Source organism: Euphorbia lathyris, chromosome 2, assembly GCF_963576675.1.
Source record: "Euphorbia lathyris chromosome 2, ddEupLath1.1, whole genome shotgun sequence".
Taxonomy (NCBI): Eukaryota; Viridiplantae; Streptophyta; class Magnoliopsida; order Malpighiales; family Euphorbiaceae; genus Euphorbia; species Euphorbia lathyris.
This window is the reverse complement of record NC_088911.1, coordinates 124,606,402-124,629,160: the sequence shown is the minus strand read 5'-3', so window position 1 is coordinate 124,629,160 and position 22,759 is coordinate 124,606,402. Positions and strand designations below refer to the sequence as shown.

The window sequence follows — 22,759 nt, the reverse complement described above, 5'->3', positions numbered from 1 at the left end:
AAAGCAATATAAACAATTGACTCTTAGTAATTTAAAAAGTGACTAATACATATTATCTCTAATAATACTCATTTATTATTAAAATTTATTATGTATTATTATATTGACCAATAATAGGAGGATATGGAATACTCAATAATAAAATGAAATAATGAGAGACTAGAAAAACCTCTCAATAATAGAGAAGATGATGATGTTCTTAATAATGAAGAGTCACTAAGAGACTGTTAAAGATGCGTTTTAACTCCCTCTCCTAAAATTTTAACTTGAGAATCTAACTAAAAAATATTAGAGATGCTCTAACATGTAACTTCGTTTAAAATAAATAAATTGTAAGCGGTTTGAAATAGCATGCATAGCTTAAGATTGTAAGGTAAGGATCGAGATATGATGGATATTAAACTTTAAGTATGTAGATCATTTTATATGAGAGATCTCTCCCATGAAAAAAAAATACTTATGATAAGCATTTATGTGAAGGTGACTGTGTTTCAGAATGCCAATTTTGGGATCAAAATGATAAATTTGAAAAAATATCTACCCCATTTCGACTGAATTTTGAGTTGCATCAACTTTTGTTTATTTCTATCCTTATAAGGAGATAGTCTTTACTCTTTTTACCTTATTTTACTTTTATTAGAAATTTTATACTCCATCTTATTTTATTTATAATTGGATTCAAATATCGTTAGCTAAAATACTACATTTACGTCTATATGATCATAGGAAGTCAAAAATTGTACTAGCAAGTTCTAAAAATTAGTGCAGAAAAAGTATCCACACCTTTGTATAAGATATGAAGTGAGAATTAGCAACTCTCCGTTGTAGTCTAGTCGGTTAGGATACTCGGCTCTCACCCGAGAGACCCGGGTTCGATTCCCGGCAACGGAATTTTTCTTTTTTGGACTCTATTTCCGCGCCATAAGCTTGGCCTCTCAACTTGATAAAACTGGGACATGTTTTCAAGGCCTTAATCACAATCCAATCCAATCCAATCCATCATAAAATTTTATTTTTGTAATTTTCTCACAGTTGGGTCTTTGATTATCCAAATATTTCCTTTTTGGACTGTTAGGTGAGGATTGCGTTTAATTTGAGGGGTAAATTATATCTAAGCTTAGTGAAATCAATAGTATAAATTTAATTAATTATGTTAATATAAGTTTTGTCAATCTTGTGGAATTGACCAGTTTTGTTTGGCAGAGTTTAATTGTCAGGATTTTTTGTGGGCGGAACAACCCACGAACAGTAGAAGTTTTTATGGATTTTATCCATCAACAGAAGTCTGATATCATTTTCCTTTTCGAAACTTGCATATGTCTGGATATTTTAAATACACTTCGAAGAAGAATTAAATTCGTTGGGTGTATGAGTATTGACTACGAAGGAATCAGTGACAATTTGGGTCTCTTCTGGCGTTTACCGGGGATGGTTAACTGATCGACATTTTATGGATGTGGATGTCAGTTTGGGATAGTATACCCTGACGGTTTACTATATGGGATTTCTAAGCATGCTTGTCGATCTACATCCTGGATATGTTGCATAGTCTTTTGGGCGATCTGCTTAACTTGAAGGTGAATGTGGATGGTTTGGTGCTTGCGGATTTTGGGGTCCCAAGGTTTAGTGTTGTTGTGCGAAATGATAAGGGTGAGTTTTTTTTTTTGTGTGTGTGTTTTCTCGTCATCTTTCTATGGAGTTTCAACCTCGTGATGGGAAAACAATTAGTATTTGAGAGGTCTTGAGTTGGTTAAATGCTAAGAGTTTGGATGAGATTGAGGTTGAGCCGGATACTGCGACAATTGTTGCTCATTTAGCTGAGCCAAGTTTTCGGTGTATTGATTATTGATTGTTTTTATGGAAACCCAAATAGATAAAAGAAGGCAAGAGTTCAAACATCTTCTTCATCATCTTTCAGCTTCTTCGAATCAACCACGGTGTTGTATGGATAATTATTTAGCTAAAGATGAAGATGCTATATGAGAATTAGCGAGACTCTTAGTTGACTCAAAAATTATGGTTTGGATAATTGTTTGTTTGAGATGATTCAACAATAGTGATCGAGCATCTTAGACAATGTCTTTTTCGGTCAGCATATGACCTATTTTAATGACGTTAAACACAAAATGCACATCTCAATTTAAAAACAATTCATTACCTTTTTTTTAAATAATGCCAAAGTTTTATTAACTTAAATTAGATGAAAGAATATTGTTAAGAAATGGTAGTGGATATACCAACTCACCCCAAACAAACACAAAATTGGCCGCTTTTGCTAGAGCATGGGTAGCCGAATTCGCTAAACGCTTAATAAATGGGATAGAGCATATCTCTAAATCTCGTAATAAATGAATACAATTAGAAATAATATCAACTAAATATGAAGGACTATCTAAACTCATTTGAGTTATTTTGACTATGACGAGACAATCCGACTGAATTTGAATTTTCTCACTGGGTCGATGTATCTTAATTCAACTTAAAGTTTCTTTGATAGCCATAGCCTCGGCTAGCCGAGGACTGGGATTTTCTTGAAAAACTCACATCTTAGCTAGAATGCAAGAATTGAAAAGAAAAGAAGAAACTTGTTAAATGACAAAACAAAACCAAACTTGTCAGATGACGAGATCTATATCCGTTAAACAGCAGCGAAATGAAAGAACTCCAAATTTTCATTTTAATCAGTATTGTTTAACTCATTTTCTTCTTTATTGGACATTCCACTGTTTTTTCTCTCTTCTTCGTGGTGCTTCTTAGAACTCTTCAGATTAGGGATTGACCAGTTAATTCATTACCTATTTAATAAAATACTAGTTTTTGGTCCGTGCGATGCACGAATTCATCTTAACATATAAATATTAACAAAAAAAATATAATCTAATAATTACAATTAATGATATAAAAGTGCTATATAAATTAAATATTATTATTTTATTTTCACATTTACTTTAAATAATCTTTTTATAGATAAATATAATAATATAATTAAAATTAATATATTATATATTATATTTTTTTATCAGTAAAAAAGGAGGAAGTGACACCTCAGCTCTATCGTTACTTTTTATATATATTATATATAGATATGCAGAGAATTAGAAAGATTTTAGGGATTAATTTAAATTTTATAGAACTCTTAGATATAGTACAGATAAATTAATATTTTTATAGATAAATATAGTAATATAATAAAAAATATTATATTATATATTATATTTTTTATTAGTAAAAAATGAGGAAGTGACACCTCAGCTCCATCGTTACTGTTTTATATTATATATAGATAGATAGATATGCAGAGAATTAGAGAGATTTTAGGAATTAATTTAAATTTTGTAGAACTCTTAGATATAGTACGGATAAAATAATCTTTGTATAGATAAATATAATAATATAATTAAAATTAATATATTATATTATATTATATTTTTTATCAGTAAAAAATGAGGAAGTGACACCTCAGCTCCATCGTTACTGTTTTATATTATATATAGATATGCAGAGAATTAGAGAGATTTTAGGAATTAATTTAAATTTTGTAGAACTCTTAGATATAGTACGGATAAAATAAACTTTTTGTGGATAAATATAATAATATAATTAAAATTAATAGTGGTGAAGCTCTTAGCCTAGTGGTTGAGAGCTTACCCATGGCTAGGGGGTTATGGGTTCGAATCACATCTGGGTCTGGTGGGGATTTTTCTTTCTTCTTAATGTAAGCGCATTGTGTGCAAATTTTTTTTTTTAAAAAAATATAATTAAAATTAATATATTATATATTATTTTTTATCAGTAAAAAATGAGGAAGTGACACATCAGCTCCATCGTTATTGTTTTGTATTATATATAGATAATATAATATATAGATATGTAGAGAATTAGAGAGATTTTATGGATTAATTTATATTTTGTAGAACTCTTAGATATAGTACGGATAAAATAATATTTTCATAGATAAATATAATAATATAATTAAAATTAATATATTGTATTATATTATATTTTTTATCAGTAAAAAATGAAGAAGTGACACCTCAACTCCATCGTTACGGTTTTATATTATATATAGATATACAGAAAATTAGAGAGATTTTAGGGATTGATTTAAATTTAGTAGAACTCTTACATATAATACGTATAAAATAAACTTTTTGTGGATAAATATAATGATATAATTAAAATAAATATATTATATATTATATAATATTTTTTATCAGTAAAAAAATGAGGAAGTGACGCATCAGCTCAACTCCATCGTTACTGTTTTATATTATATATAGATATGCAGAGAATTAGGGTCTGTTTGGTTCAGCTGTTAGCTAATAGTTGTTGCGGTTGCTGTTAGCTGTTGCGGTTAGCTGTTTGTTATTAGCTGTTTAATTATTAGTGTTTGGTAAAATTATATTGAACTGTTGCTGTTCGGATTTAAAATATCTAAAATGGACATGTTTTAAATTAATCAACAATGAAATTATAAAAGGAAAAATATGAAAAAAAGCCTATAACGTTTACAACTAGGAATAATTTTACTCTTAATGTCTAAAATGGTGCAATTTTACTCCTAACATTGGTAAGTTGGATCGATTTCATATATTACTAGAAAATATAGATATTTTATTTCTTATTCTACACTAATTGCAAATACCAGTAGTTCTAAAAAAGAGATTTTATATTTTTTTTTATGATTTAATAATAAAATTAAAAATTAATATTTATAAATTTGATAAAATATTTGAAATTTGATAAAATATTTGAAATTTGATAAAATATTTGAAATTTTTTTGTCCAACTCGTACAAAAGACAATATTTTTTTTTTCTTAAAAAAAATCACATCTAATCATATGTTTGTGATCTGTTACTAACGATGATAAAATGGTGCACATGTGAAGTGTAGATGACAATATTCATGGCCAAAAAGACAGTTTGATAAATTATTTTTCAAATTGACCAACTTGTTAATGTTATGGATAAATTTGCTTTTGGCTGCCAAAATTAGGGATATAATTGCACCATTTTAGACGTTAAAGGTAAAATTGCTCCTAACTATAAATGTTGGGGGTATTTTTGCACTTTATCCTATTATAAAATAAAAAATGTATTACACAAATTAATAAAAATAATCTATATAAAAATAAAAAATTTATTGAACGCAACAAAACTTTATTCTTCCGGTAATTATGCTGTAGAAATATAAATAATGTTAAAGAATAAATATATTTTGTGGAAATAAGAAGGATAATTCTATCAATAACAACTAACTACAAACATCTGTTTATGAAAAGCTCCAAATAGGAGCTTTTCGTGAAACGCTCCAAAACGCTGCAGTTTCCAGAGAAAATGCTAAACGCTGCGGTTATATAAACCTAACTAAACGCTATATTTCCTACGGTTTGGAGTGAAACGCTAAACGCTCATCCGAAAAGTTAAAACAAACACCCCCTTAGAGGGATTTTAGTGATTAATTTAAATTTTGTAGAACTCTTATGGGGTGTTTGTTAGAAGGGATATAGGAGGTGGGATAGGGATAAAAAACACGAGATAAGTTATCCCGTGTTTGTTTGGAAGATAGAAGAGTGAGACGGATGAGGGATAAGCTTCTTATCCCTCAAATCCTATACCCAGGAGGGGGTGGTATAAGGAGGTGGGATAAGCTCCAACGATTTTAATAGGATGGAAAAGTCCATCTTATCCCTCAAATTAATGTTATGTAGTTTAAATAGGGTTAAAATAGTAAAATATATTATTTTATCCCTATCGCACGTACCAAACATTGAATAATAATTCTCGGCTATCATATTTGTATCCCTATCCCAACCATTTATCTTTATCCGTATCTCAACCTTTATTCCTATCCCTGTCCCAATAGAATACCAAACGCCCCATTAGATATAGTATAGATAAAATAATCTTTTTATAGATAAATATAATATAATTAAAATTAATATATTATTTTTTATTTTTTATCAGTAAATAATAGGAAATGACACCTTAACTCCATCGTTACTGTTTATATTATATATATATAGATTAATCTATATAAATTTATCGTGTACACAATTATCTTAAATTACCACATATCACCGTCATTTTGACATCCCAAACTAATGATTTGGACCATTTGGTTAAATTTAAATAAATAGTTGTGAAAATGGAGGAGTGACTATGAAAGAAAAAGAAACGTAGGGGTTACATTGACTTTTGGAAATGTCTTGAGGAGCAATTTAGCTCCTTCGGCCATTATTTGATGGTTTAATATAGAAATCGCAAGTTTATCCAATCTACATTTTCCCTGGAGAAGGGGAATTGCAAGATTTTTTGCGTTACAGAGCCAAAAATCTGGCATATCTTGGAGGATTAAGGCCGCGCTTGTTGTTGAAGCAAGCAGTACCGGAGTACGAAAACAACGACCAAGAGTGCAGGCCTTGGCGCCGAAGGCTTTCTTCCTCCATGGCCGCTGTCACGTGGGGCTCTGCTCTCAGGATCACTCTTTTTCTCCTTCTCCTCTTCGCTGTTATTGTCGCTTTTTTCACCCTGCCCGTAGAACAGGTCACCATTCATCATACGCCTCTCTTTTAGATTTTTTTTTTCTTTTTTCAATTTTGGAGTTAGATTTGGGGATTTTTTGTTTGGTTCGTTGTTTTTTTTTTATGAATTTGTTTGATCCGGGTTTTAGCATTGGTTTGTTAGGTTTTTCTGGTTCATCTACGGTAGGTTAGTATGATTGTTTATTATCTATTTCGTGGAAATGAAATTTGCTCTTATAAGGGATTCGTTTATTTTTTCAATGTGTAATGTGACCATATCCAAATGCATATAAATCGATACAATTGATCAAAATTAAACTCAATTGGAATTATGAGTGCTTTGCAGTGTTTCTTCATATATTGATTTTATTTTTTAACGAGTATTTATAGGTTTAAATCTGCTGAAATTGGGTATGGCTAATTCTTGCTTATTATACGAAGCTTTGATGTAATTTCACCTGTTCTCATTATCTTCATAGCATATTGCCTTGGCTTTTTGCAGGAGCTGATTCTGTTTCTTATATCACATTAGTAAAGACAATGTCACTATCCTTATTGTTTATGATTACCGTTGCATTTGTTTGTTGACCATAAGCAGTTTTCTGCAGTTATTGAAGGACTTCCTAGAATGGGTTCACAAAGATCTTGGGCCTTGGGGTCCCATTGTATTGTAAGTCATTTTTATCTTCCAACAATCCTTGCCTCATTGTCATACTTCACAAATTCACTTTTTATGATATCGGGTTATCATTGTAGTTTTGACATGCATAAGATTGTTTGTACTGTTATATGTTTTAGAAACTTCTTAGCTCATATATATTACTATTGTTTTGATTGGCAGAGCTATTGCATACATTCCTCTAACAGTCTTGGCTGTTCCGGCATCGGTGCTTACTGTAAGCTTCGATAACCTTCTATTAATTCCAGGGTCTCCATTCTTGAATCTTGAGTCATATCTTCTATTATCTGTATATTCTCTTCAGTTTGAAACAATTTATGGCATTTGTATATCTTTTTGGGAATACTACGATGCTTTTTCAACAAAAGGAATAAAAAGAAAAAAACAAAGAACAAGCAGTGGCAAGTTTTGCACTAACTTGGTAGTATTGTTTGCCATCTTTCAGCTTGGTGGTGGGTATCTCTTTGGGTTACCTGTGGGATTCATTGCTGATTCAATTGGTGCCACTATTGGTGCTACGGCTGCTTTTCTTCTAGGCAGAACAGTATGTATACGCCTTTCTAAACTTCTTAAAGGTTCTATATGAACTCTATATTGCAAAAGTTGTATTAGTTAATGTTAATCTGTATCATAGTTATTAAAGGCGCATGGCGCACTAAGGCGCAAAGGGTCCTGGAGCCTTGGCGCATGGCGCACGGCGATGGCGCGCGCCATAGCGAGACAAGGCGCACCGACAAAAATAAAAATTATAAAACTATAAAACTAACATAAAAATGCAATGAATACTAAATCATGAAAATATCTTAAGCATAAATAAATTTAAAATGCAAAATAAACCCCATATTAGCAAACTTTAAAGTTGAATACTAATTCCTAAGTTCTACTCCTAATCAAAACTCTCCAAATCCATCACTCCTCATCATCACTATCACACTCCTCATCTAAAGCGTCATCATCAAACTGATCCTCTTCATCCTCATCAACAAACTCAGTTTCTTCTTCCTCCTCATCTCGAACAACTACATGGGCTTTTCCTCGATCCTTGGAAGATGATACTTTAGCCTTTTTTCCTACTCTTCTAGTGTTATATGCAATCTCTTCAACTCCAGCAGCCTTACCAACTAAACCCCATGTTAGAGTTTCATCTTCAACTCTTCATGACTCTGTCTCTTCGTCTTCTAATTAGTTTAAAACGTATAATCTCTCTCCTCTTTAATACTTTTTGTTAATAGAACATGTGCTTCATCCCAGATATATAAAAAAACTGCCCATAACTGCCTCTAACTGCCAAGGCGCGCCTTGGTGCGCCTTTGGCAATTGCATTTGGCGCAAAATGGCGCACCAGGCGCGCGCCATGGCGATTGCGCCTCGCCATGGGGCTGCCATGGCGCTAAGGCCTGCGCCTGGTGCGCCATGCGCCATAGGCGCGCCTCAGGCGCGCCTTTAATAACTATGATCTGTATCATGAGAAAAAGAAAGGATGCATCTTCTTATCTAATTTTATTTTATCTTTATGGTGTTCTCTACATTTTGTCAAAAGTCAAAATTTACATCCTTGTACGCCATAGTTATTAAAGGCGCGCCTGAGGCGCGCCTATGGCGCATGGCGCACCAGGCGCAGGCCTTAGCGCCATGGCAGCCCCATGGCGAGGCGCAATCGCCATGGCGCGCGCCTGGTGCGCCATTTTGCGCCAAATGCAATTGCCAAAGGCGCACCAAGGCGCGCCTTGGCAGTTAGAGGCAGTTATGGGCAGTTTTTTTATATATCTGGGATGAAGCACATGTTCTATTAACAAAAAGTATTAAAGAGGAGAGAGATTATACGTTTTAAACTAATTAGAAGACGAAGAGACAGAGTCATGAAGAGTTGAAGATGAAACTCTAACATGGGGTTTAGTTGGTAAGGCTGCTGGAGTTGAAGAGATTGCATATAACACTAGAAGAGTAGGAAAAAAGGCTAAAGTATCATCTTCCAAGGATCGAGGAAAAGCCCATGTAGTTGTTCGAGATGAGGAGGAAGAAGAAACTGAGTTTGTTGATGAGGATGAAGAGGATCAGTTTGATGATGACGCTTTAGATGAGGAGTGTGATAGTGATGATGAGGAGTGATGGATTTGGAGAGTTTTGATTAGGAGTAGAACTTAGGAATTAGTATTCAACTTTAAAGTTTGCTAATATGGGGTTTATTTTGCATTTTAAATTTATTTATGCTTAAGATATTTTCATGATTTAGTATTCATTGCATTTTTATGTTAGTTTTATAATTTTTATTTTTGTCGGTGCGCCTTGTCTCGCTATGGCGCGCGCCATCGCCGTGCGCCATGCGCCAAGGCTCCAGGACCCTTTGCGCCTTAGTGCGCCATGCGCCTTTAATAACTATGTTGTACGCTGAACTTTTATCTATATTGGTGTGCTATCTCACCTTCTCCAAATGTGGAGTTTTTTGGTGCTGATATTGCGTGCATGAATCTTTTGGTCTGATCCTATTCATCTGTATACAGATTGGCAGACCTTTTGTTGTTTCCAAGTTGAAGGATTATCCACAATTTAGGTCAGTGGCGATTGCGATCCAGAAATCTGGTTTTAAGGTTTGTAGATCTCACATATTATCTGTCAAAACTTTATAGAAAGGTCACTGACTTGTTCAACTATTCTTTATATATTTCCTTTTCCTAACATGTTACTTATATTCAGTCACATCAGATGAGAAGTTCAAGGACTATTATTCCTTGTATATATCTTTGTTTGGCAAAATTTCTGAATTTCCTTATTTTATTTGTAGATTGTTCTTCTGCTTCGACTTGTTCCCTTGCTTCCTTTTAACATGATGAATTACCTGCTGTCCGTCACTCCTGTTTCAGTAGGGCAATATATGCTGGCTTCCTGGTTAGGAATGATGGTACGTTCTTTGCTCTTCATCCTTTGTTGTTATATGTCCAGATTGATTTTCCTGTATCGTGTACAAGATTTGTAGTTATTAAGTTGCTAGGTGTTTTTTATTTGTAAAACGTTGTTGCCGTGTGACCAGAGGTCACGGGTTCGAGTCTTAGGAGCGGCCTCTTGCCAATTAAATTGGCAAGGGAAGGCTTGCCCCCAATACACCCTTGTGGTGGGACCCCTCCCCGGACCCTCGCTCAGCGGGGACGCGTAATGCGACCGGGCCGCCCTTATTTTATTTTTTTTTTTTTATTGATGAAGTTTTTCAATCCATATGAACTCAAGAAATGGTTATGATATGATAGTTTGATCTCATTACAAGAGATTAAACTTTCAATTTGAACTTGTGGGGACTCTGAACTTGAACTTTGAGTTGTAGTGAACTCATGGTTATCTTTCAAATTAATTGCCTTTTTTTTTTATTTCAATGAGCAAAACAATCACATAAATGAGATCTGAAAAAAAACCAACAACACCAGTTCAATCTCTTTCACCAACTCCTCCATTTTAGACTACCAACAAATGATTTTACCAAACAGTATTGTGTTGTTCCATTAAGTTGTTGCCGTGTGAGAAAAAATTGCTTGCAAAATCAAAATAACGAAAAGATATATATGAAACTTACATTTACTATCCATTTGATGAGGTTGTTTTTCTTGTTGTATCCTGAAGCAAAAGGTCAAGCTTAATTTGAGCATAGTATTGGAATGATCAAATCATAAATTGTTTATTAAATTAAGGAATTAAATTTCCAGATCAAATAATAAATTATAAGCCTTTGTGGTTTCGCTTGAGAAAATACTGTACTAGTAGCTTGATCCTTAAGAAAAGAAAATTGGATGGGCCTCAAGTACAGGAATTGCGTGTTGGAAACAAAGGTTATAGCTGCTAGGTTTCCTAGATAATTGGATATGCCGTCTTCGAAACTATATATATATGGAGAGAGAGTGAATGGTACTCGAATTTGTTTTTTCTTTGAACTTCAAGAGATTTGATGAAGTCCTGTTATGGCTATTGCTATTTTACAAGCTTTGGTTGTGTGACATGTTAGTATATTACAGACTAAACAACTAAATTGCTTGATACTTGTTATTTGGCGGATTCTGTAGCTAAACAAAGGTCGTTGATTATGTGCACCTTGAGATACTATGTTGCTATAATGAATCTGATGTGCTTTTTGGATTTATTTCAATATATCCGACATTCCATCTTCTTACAGCCAATAACTCTAGCATTAGTATATCTCGGGACAACCCTGAAGGATCTTTCTGACGTGACTCATGGATGGAATGAGTTCTCAACTTCTCGTTGGGTAAGAGTCTGATGATACTCTTTTATGTCTAAGGTTTCTCATGTATGCCTCTATTGCACAAGTTCCGTTGCCATTTTGCCTGTTTCTGATGTGTTTTGATTTTTTGGGTGCAGGTTTGTATAGTATTGGGCTTTATTGTATCTGGTAAGTTATAATACACCGGTAGCATTTGTTCTTTTTTTCCTCTTTCAATTGCTGTAAGTCTGTATGTATATAGCTCGAACGGGGAGTAAAGGGGGGAGGAAGAACTGTGTGTCGTGCATTCCTTTTCTCTTTTCTTGGCTGTAATGCTCACATTCATCTTCGGCTTTGTGTACAGTGATTCTAATATTTTGTATTACGAAAGTCGCGAAATCTGCACTGGACAAAGCTTTAGCGGAGAATGAGGACATGGATCAAGATTCACCTCAATTGCCTATAGTGTCGGATTGTCCTGTTGACCGGAACCAGCCGTTGATAATAAAGATAGATACACCACAAGACGGGCATGAAAAATGAAAATGAAATTTTTGTAATGTAAATTCTTTCCTCACCATCATTTGAAAGGACTGTGCTTTTTTATTTACGATGTCAGCATATGGCCTTATCATCTGCGATTCTGTGATCTGTACAGTCAAATGGTTTACGAGATGTAGTTACACTTACACAGTGTGGATTTGTTACAATGTCACTTCACTTGGAATGAAATTTAATAATTATAATTGAATTGTTTGTTCTTTCAAGAGGTTAAAAATTATGGTTCTTTGTTGGAATAGTGGAGTTGTTAGATATCAGAAATCAAATATATGACTGTTGGTGAATAGTAACTTACATTGGATGGAGTGGAAGCCAAAATTATAACATTATCATCCAACTGTTTTGGTGGGCTGAAAATTGGGTAAAATACATTCATAACTTATTGGGCATTATTTTTTTTTTATGGTCCCTCTGATATAAAAGTCCTTTAACTCTAATCAATTTTAACAATTGAAATTTTTGGTTTTGATATCATTCAAGTGATTTGTTATAAGAAAAAAAGTTTCAAAAATAGTGATTTTTTTGTCGAAAACAGTTATGAGTAACTGTTTTTCGATCCTAACTAAATATTATTTTCACTTAGTGCAGTTTGGTTTTAATTTTTGTAGTTATTTTTTATTTTTTCATTCCAAGTGGTAAGAGCATATGATTATGGTTGATTCTTATAGTTATTTGGGAAAAAAAAATCAGCTAATTTATACCAATTATTTACTGTAACAAACAGCAAATATGAACCGAAACAAGTTTTTCATCCCAAATTTCCAATATGAACCTAATATGCGGAAGACATGGTCCACAGTTACAGGCAATGCTTGTTTCTACATATATTTTTTTTTAAAAGTTGGGTTTGTTGAAGACTTGAACAAGAGGGAATCAAAAAGTAAAAACAATCATGAAAGCTGAAGCAAAACAAATCATATGAAATCAATCTCATTATCATAAAGTTGAATTTCTCTTTCCATTTTAAAACTTTCTCAAATCAAACAGATAAAGAGACGAAATACACCATTATAATACCTTATTTCATCTTTTCCACTGTCTCCTTGTGTTGATTTTAGGGTGTTTTTGGGTCCTACCCATCTCATCACTCAAATGGCTAACCTTCTAAAATACACTTCCATTCCATTCATTCAGCATCCTATGATCAGATCAGGTACATCCAAACCTACAAAAGGACCCACAATCTAATCATCATAGCCATTCAAACCCATCAGGAACCTCATATATCTTATGGTCTTTGTCTTATTTAAACTATAACTTGTAAGGCAGAAAGCATATATATGGATGGAGAATCTTCAAAATCCTTGAAAGAAAAAATGGCAGGATTCAGAATTTTTCAGGTTGGAGGATGCTTCGATGCCTGTCGCGATCACACGCAGACTTCAGGATTCGGCAGCAGGATCTGGAACCAGAGTGACAGGGCAATTGAGCTTCAAGTAAGAGTAGGATCAATCCTGAAAAAAGTCCATACATTGAAGCCAGGATGTTCTAAGAGATTAAAATGCAAAAGCATTTACAAGGCACATATGCCTGGTAAAATTGGGAATGGAAACAAGAATCTTCTGTATTATTATGATGAAACTTGTCATCCTTATATTTGGATTCATGACACTGGAGGCGATTTTTCCAGGATGGTCAAGCAGCAATATATCAGTCTTGAAGATCTCAGGAATTTTTCTGAGATCAGAATTTTTAGGGATCATCAGAGAGGTTGTATATCTGTTCGGAAGAAACCTAGGCCCGATTTTTGCTGAGTTTTGTGAGCTCGTTATCAGTGACGGAACCAGAATCAAATACTCGGGATTTTTTTGGGCGATTAAGTATCGGAATTGGAATTTGTTTATTTACTTATTAGATAGTTTTTTTTTTGAATTATGATGATTGTGTGTATTTGAAGATTAATGTTATTGTAACTAATCATATAGTAACTTGTATATGTGTAAAATTAAGATCTTGAGGATTATTATCTTTTCAATTTAAGATGTTAAATCACTAATATTTCAATTTGATAGAGTGTTTTTTTTATCAATCATGATTGCAAACACAACAATTAATTACAGCTATCAAACACTTTGTGTGGTTAATTTTATTTGCATTTGATATGGTATTATTTCTAGTTTGAAAGCAATTTTTTTTATGTCATGCAACATCAAATGAAAAAAAGAAAATTACACACAAATCCAATCATGGCAATTCATGAAGATAAATCCAAGCCATTGTAGAATCTATTATGGCATTTGATTTGATGGAATAAAACTCAGACCCGTATTTTTACTGTAAGATAAAAGTTGTTTATTAAACAAGGACCGTCCATGATCATCATATTCCTATCAGAATCATCATCAAATTTAACCACATAGAATTTATGATGAAGCTCAATCGATTCGAAATTTCCCTTAAGTTTCTAAAGTTGCATTGATACTGAGTTATCATAGCGTAGTATACCCAATATTACTTAACCCGGATAATTTGAAAATGAGAGCTTTTTGCTAAAGCTGTGACAATTCTTGAATGAGGTTAGAATCAACTGTTCTTTTCTACATACTGACGAAGTTGTTCATGCTCAATAATTTGAACTTCCCCATTCAAATACAATTCAAACACCAACGGTTCTAACAAGTCAATTTCAATACATACACATGAACAAATCTAGCAACTTTGATAAGCTTCCCAATGGAACTTGTTATGCCTAATAATACATCCTCATTGTAATACAATAATGACAATTCATGAACACAAATCCAAGCCATAGTAGAATTTACTATGGTATTTGATGGAACAAAACTCGGAGTCAATGTCTTTACTATATGATAGAAGTTGTTTATTAATGAAGGACCGTTCACCATCACTCTATCTTTATTAGAATCGTCATCAAACTTAACCAAATAGAATTCATGATGAAGCTCAATCAATTTAAAATTTTCCCTAAATTTCTAAAATTGCATTGATAATAAATTATAGTAGCTTAGTATACCTAATATTACTTAACCTCGCTAATTCGATAATAAGAGCTTTTTGCCACAGCTGTGACAATTTGAATGAGATGATGTTCAGTTTAAACAAATTTCTACTAATAAAATGGACTAAAACCCTTCTTGAAACATCCTCTTCTTGTTGAGAGACTCCGCCCGCGGCAACGAGGTTGGAAAGATAGATAGGGGGTGTATAGAAGTCATTAGGGTTTTGATTTTTCTCAAAGCATAAAAAATTAGGGTTTTGATTCTATGCTAACTGATAATTAAGTTCAAGTATATATATTAGTGAATTTTGTATTTAAATCTTAAAAATAAAATACATATTATTAAATAAAATACTAATTCCTCGAATGTGTTTATAGTTGGATTCAATCTATTCGGATTCAGAAATCCAAGAAAGTCAGATGATTTAAAAACATTTTTTTTAAAATTATATAAATAAATACTTTTCAATCTTCTTTGAAAATTCAGATTGATGAATTAGTTTATGTTACATATTTAATTCAAGAAAGTATGCAAATAAATTTCCTAAATTTGATAGGATTATCATTATTATTAGAGATTTGTTTACAAATATTTTTATTATTAGAGATTCTTACTTTTTTAGTATTTGAATTACCCCTTTTGTCTTATTACCCCCAATTTATACATATTATGAATAATTTCTGTCTCATTTAATTTTTAGATATCTACTAAATTGGTTAAATAATTATATTTAAAGTAAATTAAATAGTATTTAATAGTTTAATTTTGATAATATTAAGCAATATATACATACAAACACGTAAATGAATATAATCAATAAAAATGAACTGATTTATATATTTGGTGGTGAGATCGAATTTTATTATTAACATTTTTTAGATGTAATAATATATATTTTTTAGCATAAATGTAATAATATTTTAAATTATATTTCAATCCAAAATCCTTTTATATAGGATTTCGATAATATCATTAGAAAATAAATATTTACAAAACTGGTATCCGTTATAATCCCTAAATACTATTTTTTATTTAAGCACTAATAATTTTATGGAGAAATTTTAATTTTTGGTGGGAAAATTAAGCTCCATAGAAAACAAAATAGATAAAAATTGACAAAACAGCAGCAATAAGCAAGAAAGGAAAGTCAAGAAGGAGGAGCTCTTCAGATTTCTTCAACAACACTCAAATCAAAACCCCTCCTTCAACGACACCTTTTAAGCAAAAATTTCCATCGTCTTCTTCGATCCTTTCTAAATTCAACTCTACCTTTCTTCTGTAATCGCACTACAAATGGGAATTTCATTCAGCAGTAACCGAAGAAGAAACAACAACCCTTATTACCATCACCGTCCGCCACCTCCTCCGCCTCCACCTTACTATTACTCTACGGATCCAATTTCCCTTCCCCCTCCTCCTCCACTACCGCCGCCGCCGCCGCATCAGAACCAGAATTACTTCGCTGCAGCTTCAACTGCTGCTCCCCAACCCTCGTCTTACCCTCCATCCCAAACTCCTTATCCTGCACATCCTCCTCCGCCCCCAATTCATTCCTATTACAATTCTCATCCCTACCATTCGTGTAATTATGCTAATAGATTCAATTATCAACCTTATTATTACGCTAATCAGGCTAATGGATGGCCCGCAATTAGGCCTAATATGGGCCCTGTTGAGCCGGCTCCTTACACCGAACATCACAATGCAAAGAAAGTCAGAAATGACGTGAATGTGCATAAGGATACCTTAAGGGTTGAAATTGATGAGCAGAACCCCGATACTTACTTGGTTTCTTTCGTTTTTGATGCTCAGTTTGATGGGAGGTAAGTAATGATTTTACTGTATCCCGTCTCATGATATAGAGCTGGCCAATTATTATTAGTTGGTTTGTGTTTTTTTGCAGATTTTATGTTTACGCATTAATGCCATTGTTAGATGATTTGTGGTGTAAATTATTGTTTTCTTGCTATATTTTCTTGGCAACTATATGAAACTAAGGATCTTGCATCTAGTAGTTGAATAAGTCAATAACTAATTAGATTGTTCTGAGTTGACATTTCGCAAATTCTGATAGCAAAAGTGGAAGCGTAGTTGGATTTATCATTGAGAGATTATATTGAATGACAATAATTTTCCCAAAAACCAGATTTTTTGTTTTAGGCTATAGATGATAGTTGCAGTGAGGTATAAATTTAGCCTCTAATGGCTTTCTAGGTGGTGCTCGAGGGCGAAATGAGCATAATGATGAGTGCCAAGCAAAAAGAAAAGGGAGGAATCTACAAGCAAAGACAAAAGGGTTTATAGAATTATTTACTGCCACGTTAATCAGAGCCTTGTAGGTTTCTTGTTATTTGTCTGGTGTCTGCCGTTGAGATTGACAACTGCAGTTGTTTATTGGATGCGGGGCAGTAATTGTTGTTTCTTATATTCCAGAAATCAGGCTGTTAACCTCGAGCAGTAAGTTGAAAGCTGAAATGTGATTACTGAGATAGTACCGAGTGGATATACCATGAACTGCAATTTCATATTTTCTGCAAACAATTATTGATTATTAATTTCCAGAAATTATCTAGCACTCAGTTGAAAGCTGAAAGGTGATTAGTGGCTAGAATAGTGCAATCAAGTTAAACTTGTCTTCAAAATGAAGATGGTTGCTTACTGCATCCCAAGTTGTAAAACCTCTATGCTTAGGTCAAGTCCTTTAGCAAGTTACTGATGTAAAACACTCAAAAGGTAGAATAGTTAGACATTCATCAATAAGGGATCTTGTATGACTTCTGAGGCGCTCAATATCTTGATTCCGGTTGAGGTTTGGTAGCAACAGTTTCAGATTGGCCCTTTGGTGCTATTATGCTGGGAATATAACTAACATCTGCATAAGTTGATGGTTTACAGATGGATCAAAAATTTCTGACGTGAGAAATTAGCTTGTTAATGCTTTAGTTTTGTATGATGCCAGCATAATAGGCTAAGCAAAAGTTGACTCTGATTTTAGCCTATGAATTAGATGGAATATAGCAGATATCTCTTTCTTTAAAGTCTGTCTGCTTGTTTATAAATGCATTTTTACAAGCAATTTTGTTTACTCATATTGGGAAATAGCTAGGACGCTGTTAATGTGATCATTTTTGTGTTTGGTAGAGATATGGTAACATATCTTATCTCCTTAACCAAGTGTCCGCACCAAGTACTTAAGTATGGGTACAGTTAAAGACTTTTAGTATAGAAGGCATTTCATATTTATAGAATCGATAAATGAGAAATGCAAATTTTATTATTTTTTCCTGTCCTTTAATTTCCCTGAACTATTTATTGAAGAGTTGTTATGCATGTTATTAATAACTGTATGATCATAAACATGTGTTATGCAAATTGTTCTGCTCTTGATCCTGTATTTCAAATTCAATGAGAAATATCTGTTTCTAAAGAAGCAAGCTCAAACGTTCTTACTTAAAATCTGGCCAACAAACCTTTTCTCTCAAGTTGGCCTAAGTTAGAGCTGTTAAATTTGATATGCTTGATTGGTCATACTTTTACTGTAAGACTTGCCTATGCAGAAAATCCAATATCCTATATATGAAGTTCAGTTGATGTTTATTTTTCCATTTTTGGCCTGTTATAATTTGAGGATATCATAACTAACAAAAGAATACCCTGGTAATTGACACAAAGTTGGAATGTCTGTGTACATTTTTCAGCCATCTTTTTGTTCCTTTCCCTAAATTGATTCTTTTATTTTTTGCCCTAAAAAACAGCATTACAATTTTCTACTTTGCCAAGGAAGAGACACAATGCAGGTTTGTTCCCCAATTTCCTGAAGCTCATTTGCCTTTGAGAATTCCTTTCCAGAAAGGACCTGGCCAGAAATTTCGCCAGCCTTCTGGAACAGGCATCGACTTGGGTTTCTTTGAGTTGGATGATCTATCAAAACCATCATCAGGGGAAGATGTTTTTCCGCTTGTAATCGTTGCTGAAACATGTTCGTCGGTTCATTCAACTGATGAAGATGTTGATGATTCTGTGCCAAACACATCCAACCACATGCAGATTACACAAGCTGTTCTTGAGAAGAAAGATAAAGACCTTTTCCAAGTGCGAGTAGTGAAGCAAATTTTATGGATTGATGGAGTTCGATATGAACTGCGGGAGCTGTATGGAATAGGAAGCTCAGCAGCTGAAGGCTTTGATGACTGTGACCCTGGGAAGGAATGTGTGATTTGCATGACTGAACCCAAAGATACTGCAGTTTTACCTTGCCGGCATATGGTGAGAGTCCACTTAATTATATCACTATATAAAGAGATATGATATTGCACGAATGAATGGATAGGGCTTAATACGTATCGAACACCTCTAACTTACACTCAAACTCTTAATGACCCCCTAAAGTTTCAAAACGACCTTTTCGCTCAACTTTCTTAGAGTGACATGCCTGACCCCTTACTTCCACTCTTTAAGCAAGTTGAGGTGGTGAAACAGTTGAAATTTCAAGCAAGTTAAGGTGGCAGAAAGGCCGTTTTTGAACGTTTGGGGGGCCATACTGATATGGTAAACTTTTAGAAGTTTATGCCATTAGGTTAAATCTCTGAAGCTTGAATTTCATTACCGGGATAAATGGTTTGAACTCCAAGAATGCGTGTCTAATTTCTCTTACTGTTAAAATTGAATTCAGTGGATGTCTCTGATACAGTTTTGCACCCTGATGCAAACTAGATTGCTAAGTTTTTATTTGAGTGGGAGAATTTTACAAAGAACTAAGATATAGACTAGAAGATTTTGTATATTTTTATGTTGCTTGTTGATTTTGCATCTAATAGGTTTATCATGAGTGAATAAATTTAATTTACTTCTTTATTTAAATTAGCTATGTTGCATGTTAAAATTACGAATCCATAGTTTTCTCTCAACTTCAAACTCTTTTTGTGCTGCGAACTCGTCTTGCTTTGTTCTCAAACCTGACATGCTGCATCTTCACAGTGTATGTGTAGCGACTGCGCAAAAGAATTGAGGCTTCAATCAAACAAGTGTCCTATATGCCGTCATCCAATTGAAGAACTTATAGAGATCAAAATAAATAATGTTGATCAATAAGGTGTTCATTCCTTCCAACAGTTTGAATTTGTGGTAAAGTTGTTTAACAATTTTTCTTTAACTGAATCTCTGTTTTGTATATTTTTGTTCCTTTATCAGTTTTCAAGTTTCTTGTGGCTTTGTACAAATACAAGTATGTAGATCTATTCTTCCAAGTACAGGATTTTCTAGATAAACAAATGCATCAAGCCTTTAGCAACTTTATTAGCTTCTCTCTTCAAGGTAAAACGAAACCTTCATTGTTTTGATTATCTGGATCATTCAAGAAATACGTTCTTCTAAACTCATGTAGCTTGTGGTTTATCTTCTCTTCTGCATTACGCAATCCTGCATTAAGTTCGCATGGAATGTGATACCTCATTCCAGAGCTGGCTTGCGGTTTAGTCTCACAATCTTTTTTTCTTTTTTTGCTGTGAATTGCATACCTTGACCCGTCAATCATTGACTTCGGTGTCCGATTTACGTTACGTACAAGTATGCATGTCTATAACTGACATTTTCTCCTGTGAGAAAGAGTGGGCATGGAAACTTGGAAGTAAAGAAAGTGGATTGGAGGAAACTACCAAGCTTTTAGAATCAGACCCTTTTCCTTTAGGCTAAGGACCAAAAAGCAGAGGCTGAATGAGAATATTTGCTATAGAAGTTAGCATTAAAGGGGACAAACTGAGAATCTTCAAAGTTTATGTGTAACTTTGTTTGATATTAGCTTTGAATAGATGATGAAACAGTGCAAAAAGTTATGCATTATTACTCACTAAACACCCTTTGCATCATATTCCTTGCTGGTGTAAGATGCAAGAAGTGTCATTTATTTCTCTTTAATTGCACAATTATGCATAATGCATTTCTTTTAACAACTTTTCTTTGTTGAGCATGTTGGCCTTGAATTTTGTTTTATGGGTAGTTTTAGAAATCTTGCCTCTCTTTTGAATTAATCTTTAAGTTTTGGCTGTCTTCTCCTATAATCTTACTTACTTGATGATCAGCTATTAATGAATGTAGGTGTGCCATTAAATGGTTGTGGACACCATCTTCAATGGGAACCTTTCATACTGATGATTTGAAAAGGAAACAATATCAAGAGATACTTCAAGTAGATGAAAATTAAATCACAATTTCTATATCATGAGGAATTTCAAATGTAAATTTGTTATTTTACCCTTTTTTTCAAAAGGGTTCATTAGGTGGGTAAATTACACTCATGATCCCCCAATTTATCCTAGTTATGGTGGCAGAATATTCATAAAGAAATATTGAGAAGTGAATCAAAATGGTATGTTGAAAAAATTCTAATTCCTAAATACAAGAAGATACCAAGACCATGTTTAAAAAGTAAGATTGTATTAAATTTATGATACCGTATAGTTTGGAAGATGAGCAAGTTGGAGGAAATATACAAAAAAGTAGTACATAGTGTGATTGAAGAGAGGAAGTAGAGTGGAATAATGGTTTGAAAATGTCTGGCTGGTAGCAAGTAAAGAGCATTATATTATGTATATAAAAAGGGAGAAGAAAACGAAATATGAAAGGTAAAAAATAAAAAAAGATGAAAGACTTTCCAAAGTAGTCAAAACTTGTGAGGATCTATATATACCCTTCCATTATTACTTTGCCAATGACAAGTAAGAAACTTGAGCTACAATAATATAGGGGACCATGTGATGATACCATCTACACTAAATGCCCTTTCCCTACATACCTTATCATCTACTACTCTCTTTCTTTAATAATGCTATATTTCTTACCCTTAATACATTTTTACTCCATGTGCTTCTATACACTAATTAATTTTCCTCTTATATTTTGAAAATCTCCAATATGATACTGTAATCAAGCCGAGCTGAGCTAAGTCGAGCTAAGTCGTTAAAAGATTGACGAGCTCAAACTCAACATTTTATTTATGAGCTGTTTGCGAGCTTGTTCACGAGCTTTGCTTGCAAGTAGCTCGTTAAGCTTGTTCATGAATTTCACTGGCGAACAACTCATTTTTTTTGTAGAAACAGGAAAGAAAAAAAAACAAACAAAAACCGAAGAATTAACCTGGGATTAGTCTAGGGAAGCTAACCCCCATAACATCTTCCAAAAGAAGAGAAGATAAGAAATCGGGAGGAAAAGATAAGGTAGTGACGCCCAACATCCGCTCATGCCCATCAGCAGCCAAACGATCCGCAACCCTGTTTTGCTCTCTGAAGACATGGGTGAAACTGATGACGTCAAAGGAAGAGCAAAGCCTTCTGATGCCTTTAATTAAATTACGGCTATTTAGACAAATAGAATTATTGTCGGAAATCATTTTGATGGCCTCAAGGTTGTCCGATTCAACCCGCAGTTTATTCAACCCCAGACTCTTTGCCAACCTTAGGCCAGAAAATATCCCCCAAAGCTCAGCTGAAAAGGAAGACCCCATGCCTAAGCTGTGAACAAACCCAGACAGCCAAGCACCTCCATCATCCCTCAAAACCTCTCCTGCCGAGATTTTACCGGATTTAAGGCACGAACCATCCGTGTTTAATTTAACCTCCCATTCTCTAGGCCTACACCAACCAATGAGATGAATATTCCTTTTATAGATAGACTATTATAACACAACCACGTAGTTTGAAAAACCTGCAAAACTAAAATTATGTTCATTTGAAATTGCTTTAATACAACCACGAAGTTTGAAAAACCTGCAAAACTAAAATTTATACAAAACTGCTTTATTTTACATTTTCCTTTTATATATAGACTATTATTAAA

General features: G+C 33.5%; 3 protein-coding genes and 1 non-coding gene across 7 annotated transcripts; all 4 read left to right on the top strand.

Annotated features, from left to right (window-relative positions):
• The first annotated feature begins 818 nt into the window (after positions 1–818).
• On the top strand, positions 819–891 carry TRNAE-CUC (transfer RNA glutamic acid (anticodon CUC)). Its single transcript has one exon. It is a non-coding gene; the product is annotated as a tRNA-Glu (tRNA).
• Positions 892–6,173: 5,282 nt separating this feature from the next.
• On the top strand, positions 6,174–12,159 carry LOC136219808 (uncharacterized). The gene is made up of 9 exons (XM_066007359.1): positions 6,174–6,547; positions 7,134–7,195; positions 7,367–7,421; positions 7,650–7,748; positions 9,706–9,792; positions 9,987–10,103; positions 11,361–11,453; positions 11,567–11,597; positions 11,773–12,159. Exons 1-9 carry the CDS (start codon positions 6,449–6,451, stop codon positions 11,949–11,951), a joined length of 822 nt encoding a protein of 273 aa, XP_065863431.1. The 5' UTR covers positions 6,174–6,448; the 3' UTR covers positions 11,952–12,159.
• A 1,047-nt stretch (positions 12,160–13,206) lies between these two features.
• Positions 13,207–13,973, top strand: LOC136219809 (uncharacterized). The gene has a single exon (XM_066007360.1). The coding sequence runs from the start codon at positions 13,250–13,252 to the stop codon at positions 13,721–13,723; it is 474 nt and encodes a 157-aa protein (XP_065863432.1). The 5' UTR covers positions 13,207–13,249; the 3' UTR covers positions 13,724–13,973.
• Positions 13,974–16,017: 2,044 nt separating this feature from the next.
• Positions 16,018–21,292, top strand: LOC136219807 (probable E3 ubiquitin-protein ligase LUL4). Of its 4 annotated transcripts, XR_010684280.1 has the most exons (5): positions 16,018–16,752; positions 18,685–19,195; positions 19,907–20,021; positions 20,120–20,242; positions 21,023–21,291. XR_010684280.1 is itself a non-coding variant. In XM_066007357.1 (4 exons), the coding sequence occupies exons 1-3, from the start codon at positions 16,223–16,225 to the stop codon at positions 20,018–20,020; spliced, it is 1,155 nt and encodes a 384-aa protein (XP_065863429.1). In that variant the 5' UTR covers positions 16,018–16,222; the 3' UTR covers positions 20,021–20,053; positions 21,023–21,290. The 4 variants fall into 4 exon arrangements, 2 of the variants coding, with proteins under 2 accessions (XP_065863429.1, XP_065863430.1); XR_010684279.1 differs by having other exon boundaries at positions 19,907–20,242; positions 21,007–21,292; XM_066007357.1 differs by lacking the exon at positions 20,120–20,242 and having other exon boundaries at positions 19,907–20,053; positions 21,023–21,290.
• Positions 21,293–22,759: the final 1,467 nt, after the last annotated feature.

Bases quoted from the DNA above. Each gene is read 5' to 3' on its own strand.
- LOC136219808 (XM_066007359.1), top strand. From the start codon at position 6,449: ATGGCCGCTGTCACGTGGGGCTCTGCTCTCAGGATCACTCTTTTTCTC. The intron at 7,749-9,705 runs GTATGTATACGC...ATCTGTATACAG, and splicing joins CTTTTCTTCTAGGCAGAACA to ATTGGCAGACCTTTTGTTGT. The intron at 9,793-9,986 runs GTTTGTAGATCT...TTTTATTTGTAG, and splicing joins TCCAGAAATCTGGTTTTAAG to ATTGTTCTTCTGCTTCGACT.
- LOC136219809 (XM_066007360.1), top strand. From the start codon at position 13,250: ATGGATGGAGAATCTTCAAAATCCTTGAAAGAAAAAATGGCAGGATTC.
- LOC136219807 (XM_066007357.1), top strand. From the start codon at position 16,223: ATGGGAATTTCATTCAGCAGTAACCGAAGAAGAAACAACAACCCTTAT. The intron at 16,753-18,684 runs GTAAGTAATGAT...CCTAAAAAACAG, and splicing joins GATGCTCAGTTTGATGGGAG to CATTACAATTTTCTACTTTG. The intron at 19,196-19,906 runs GTGAGAGTCCAC...GCATCTTCACAG, and splicing joins TTTTACCTTGCCGGCATATG to TGTATGTGTAGCGACTGCGC.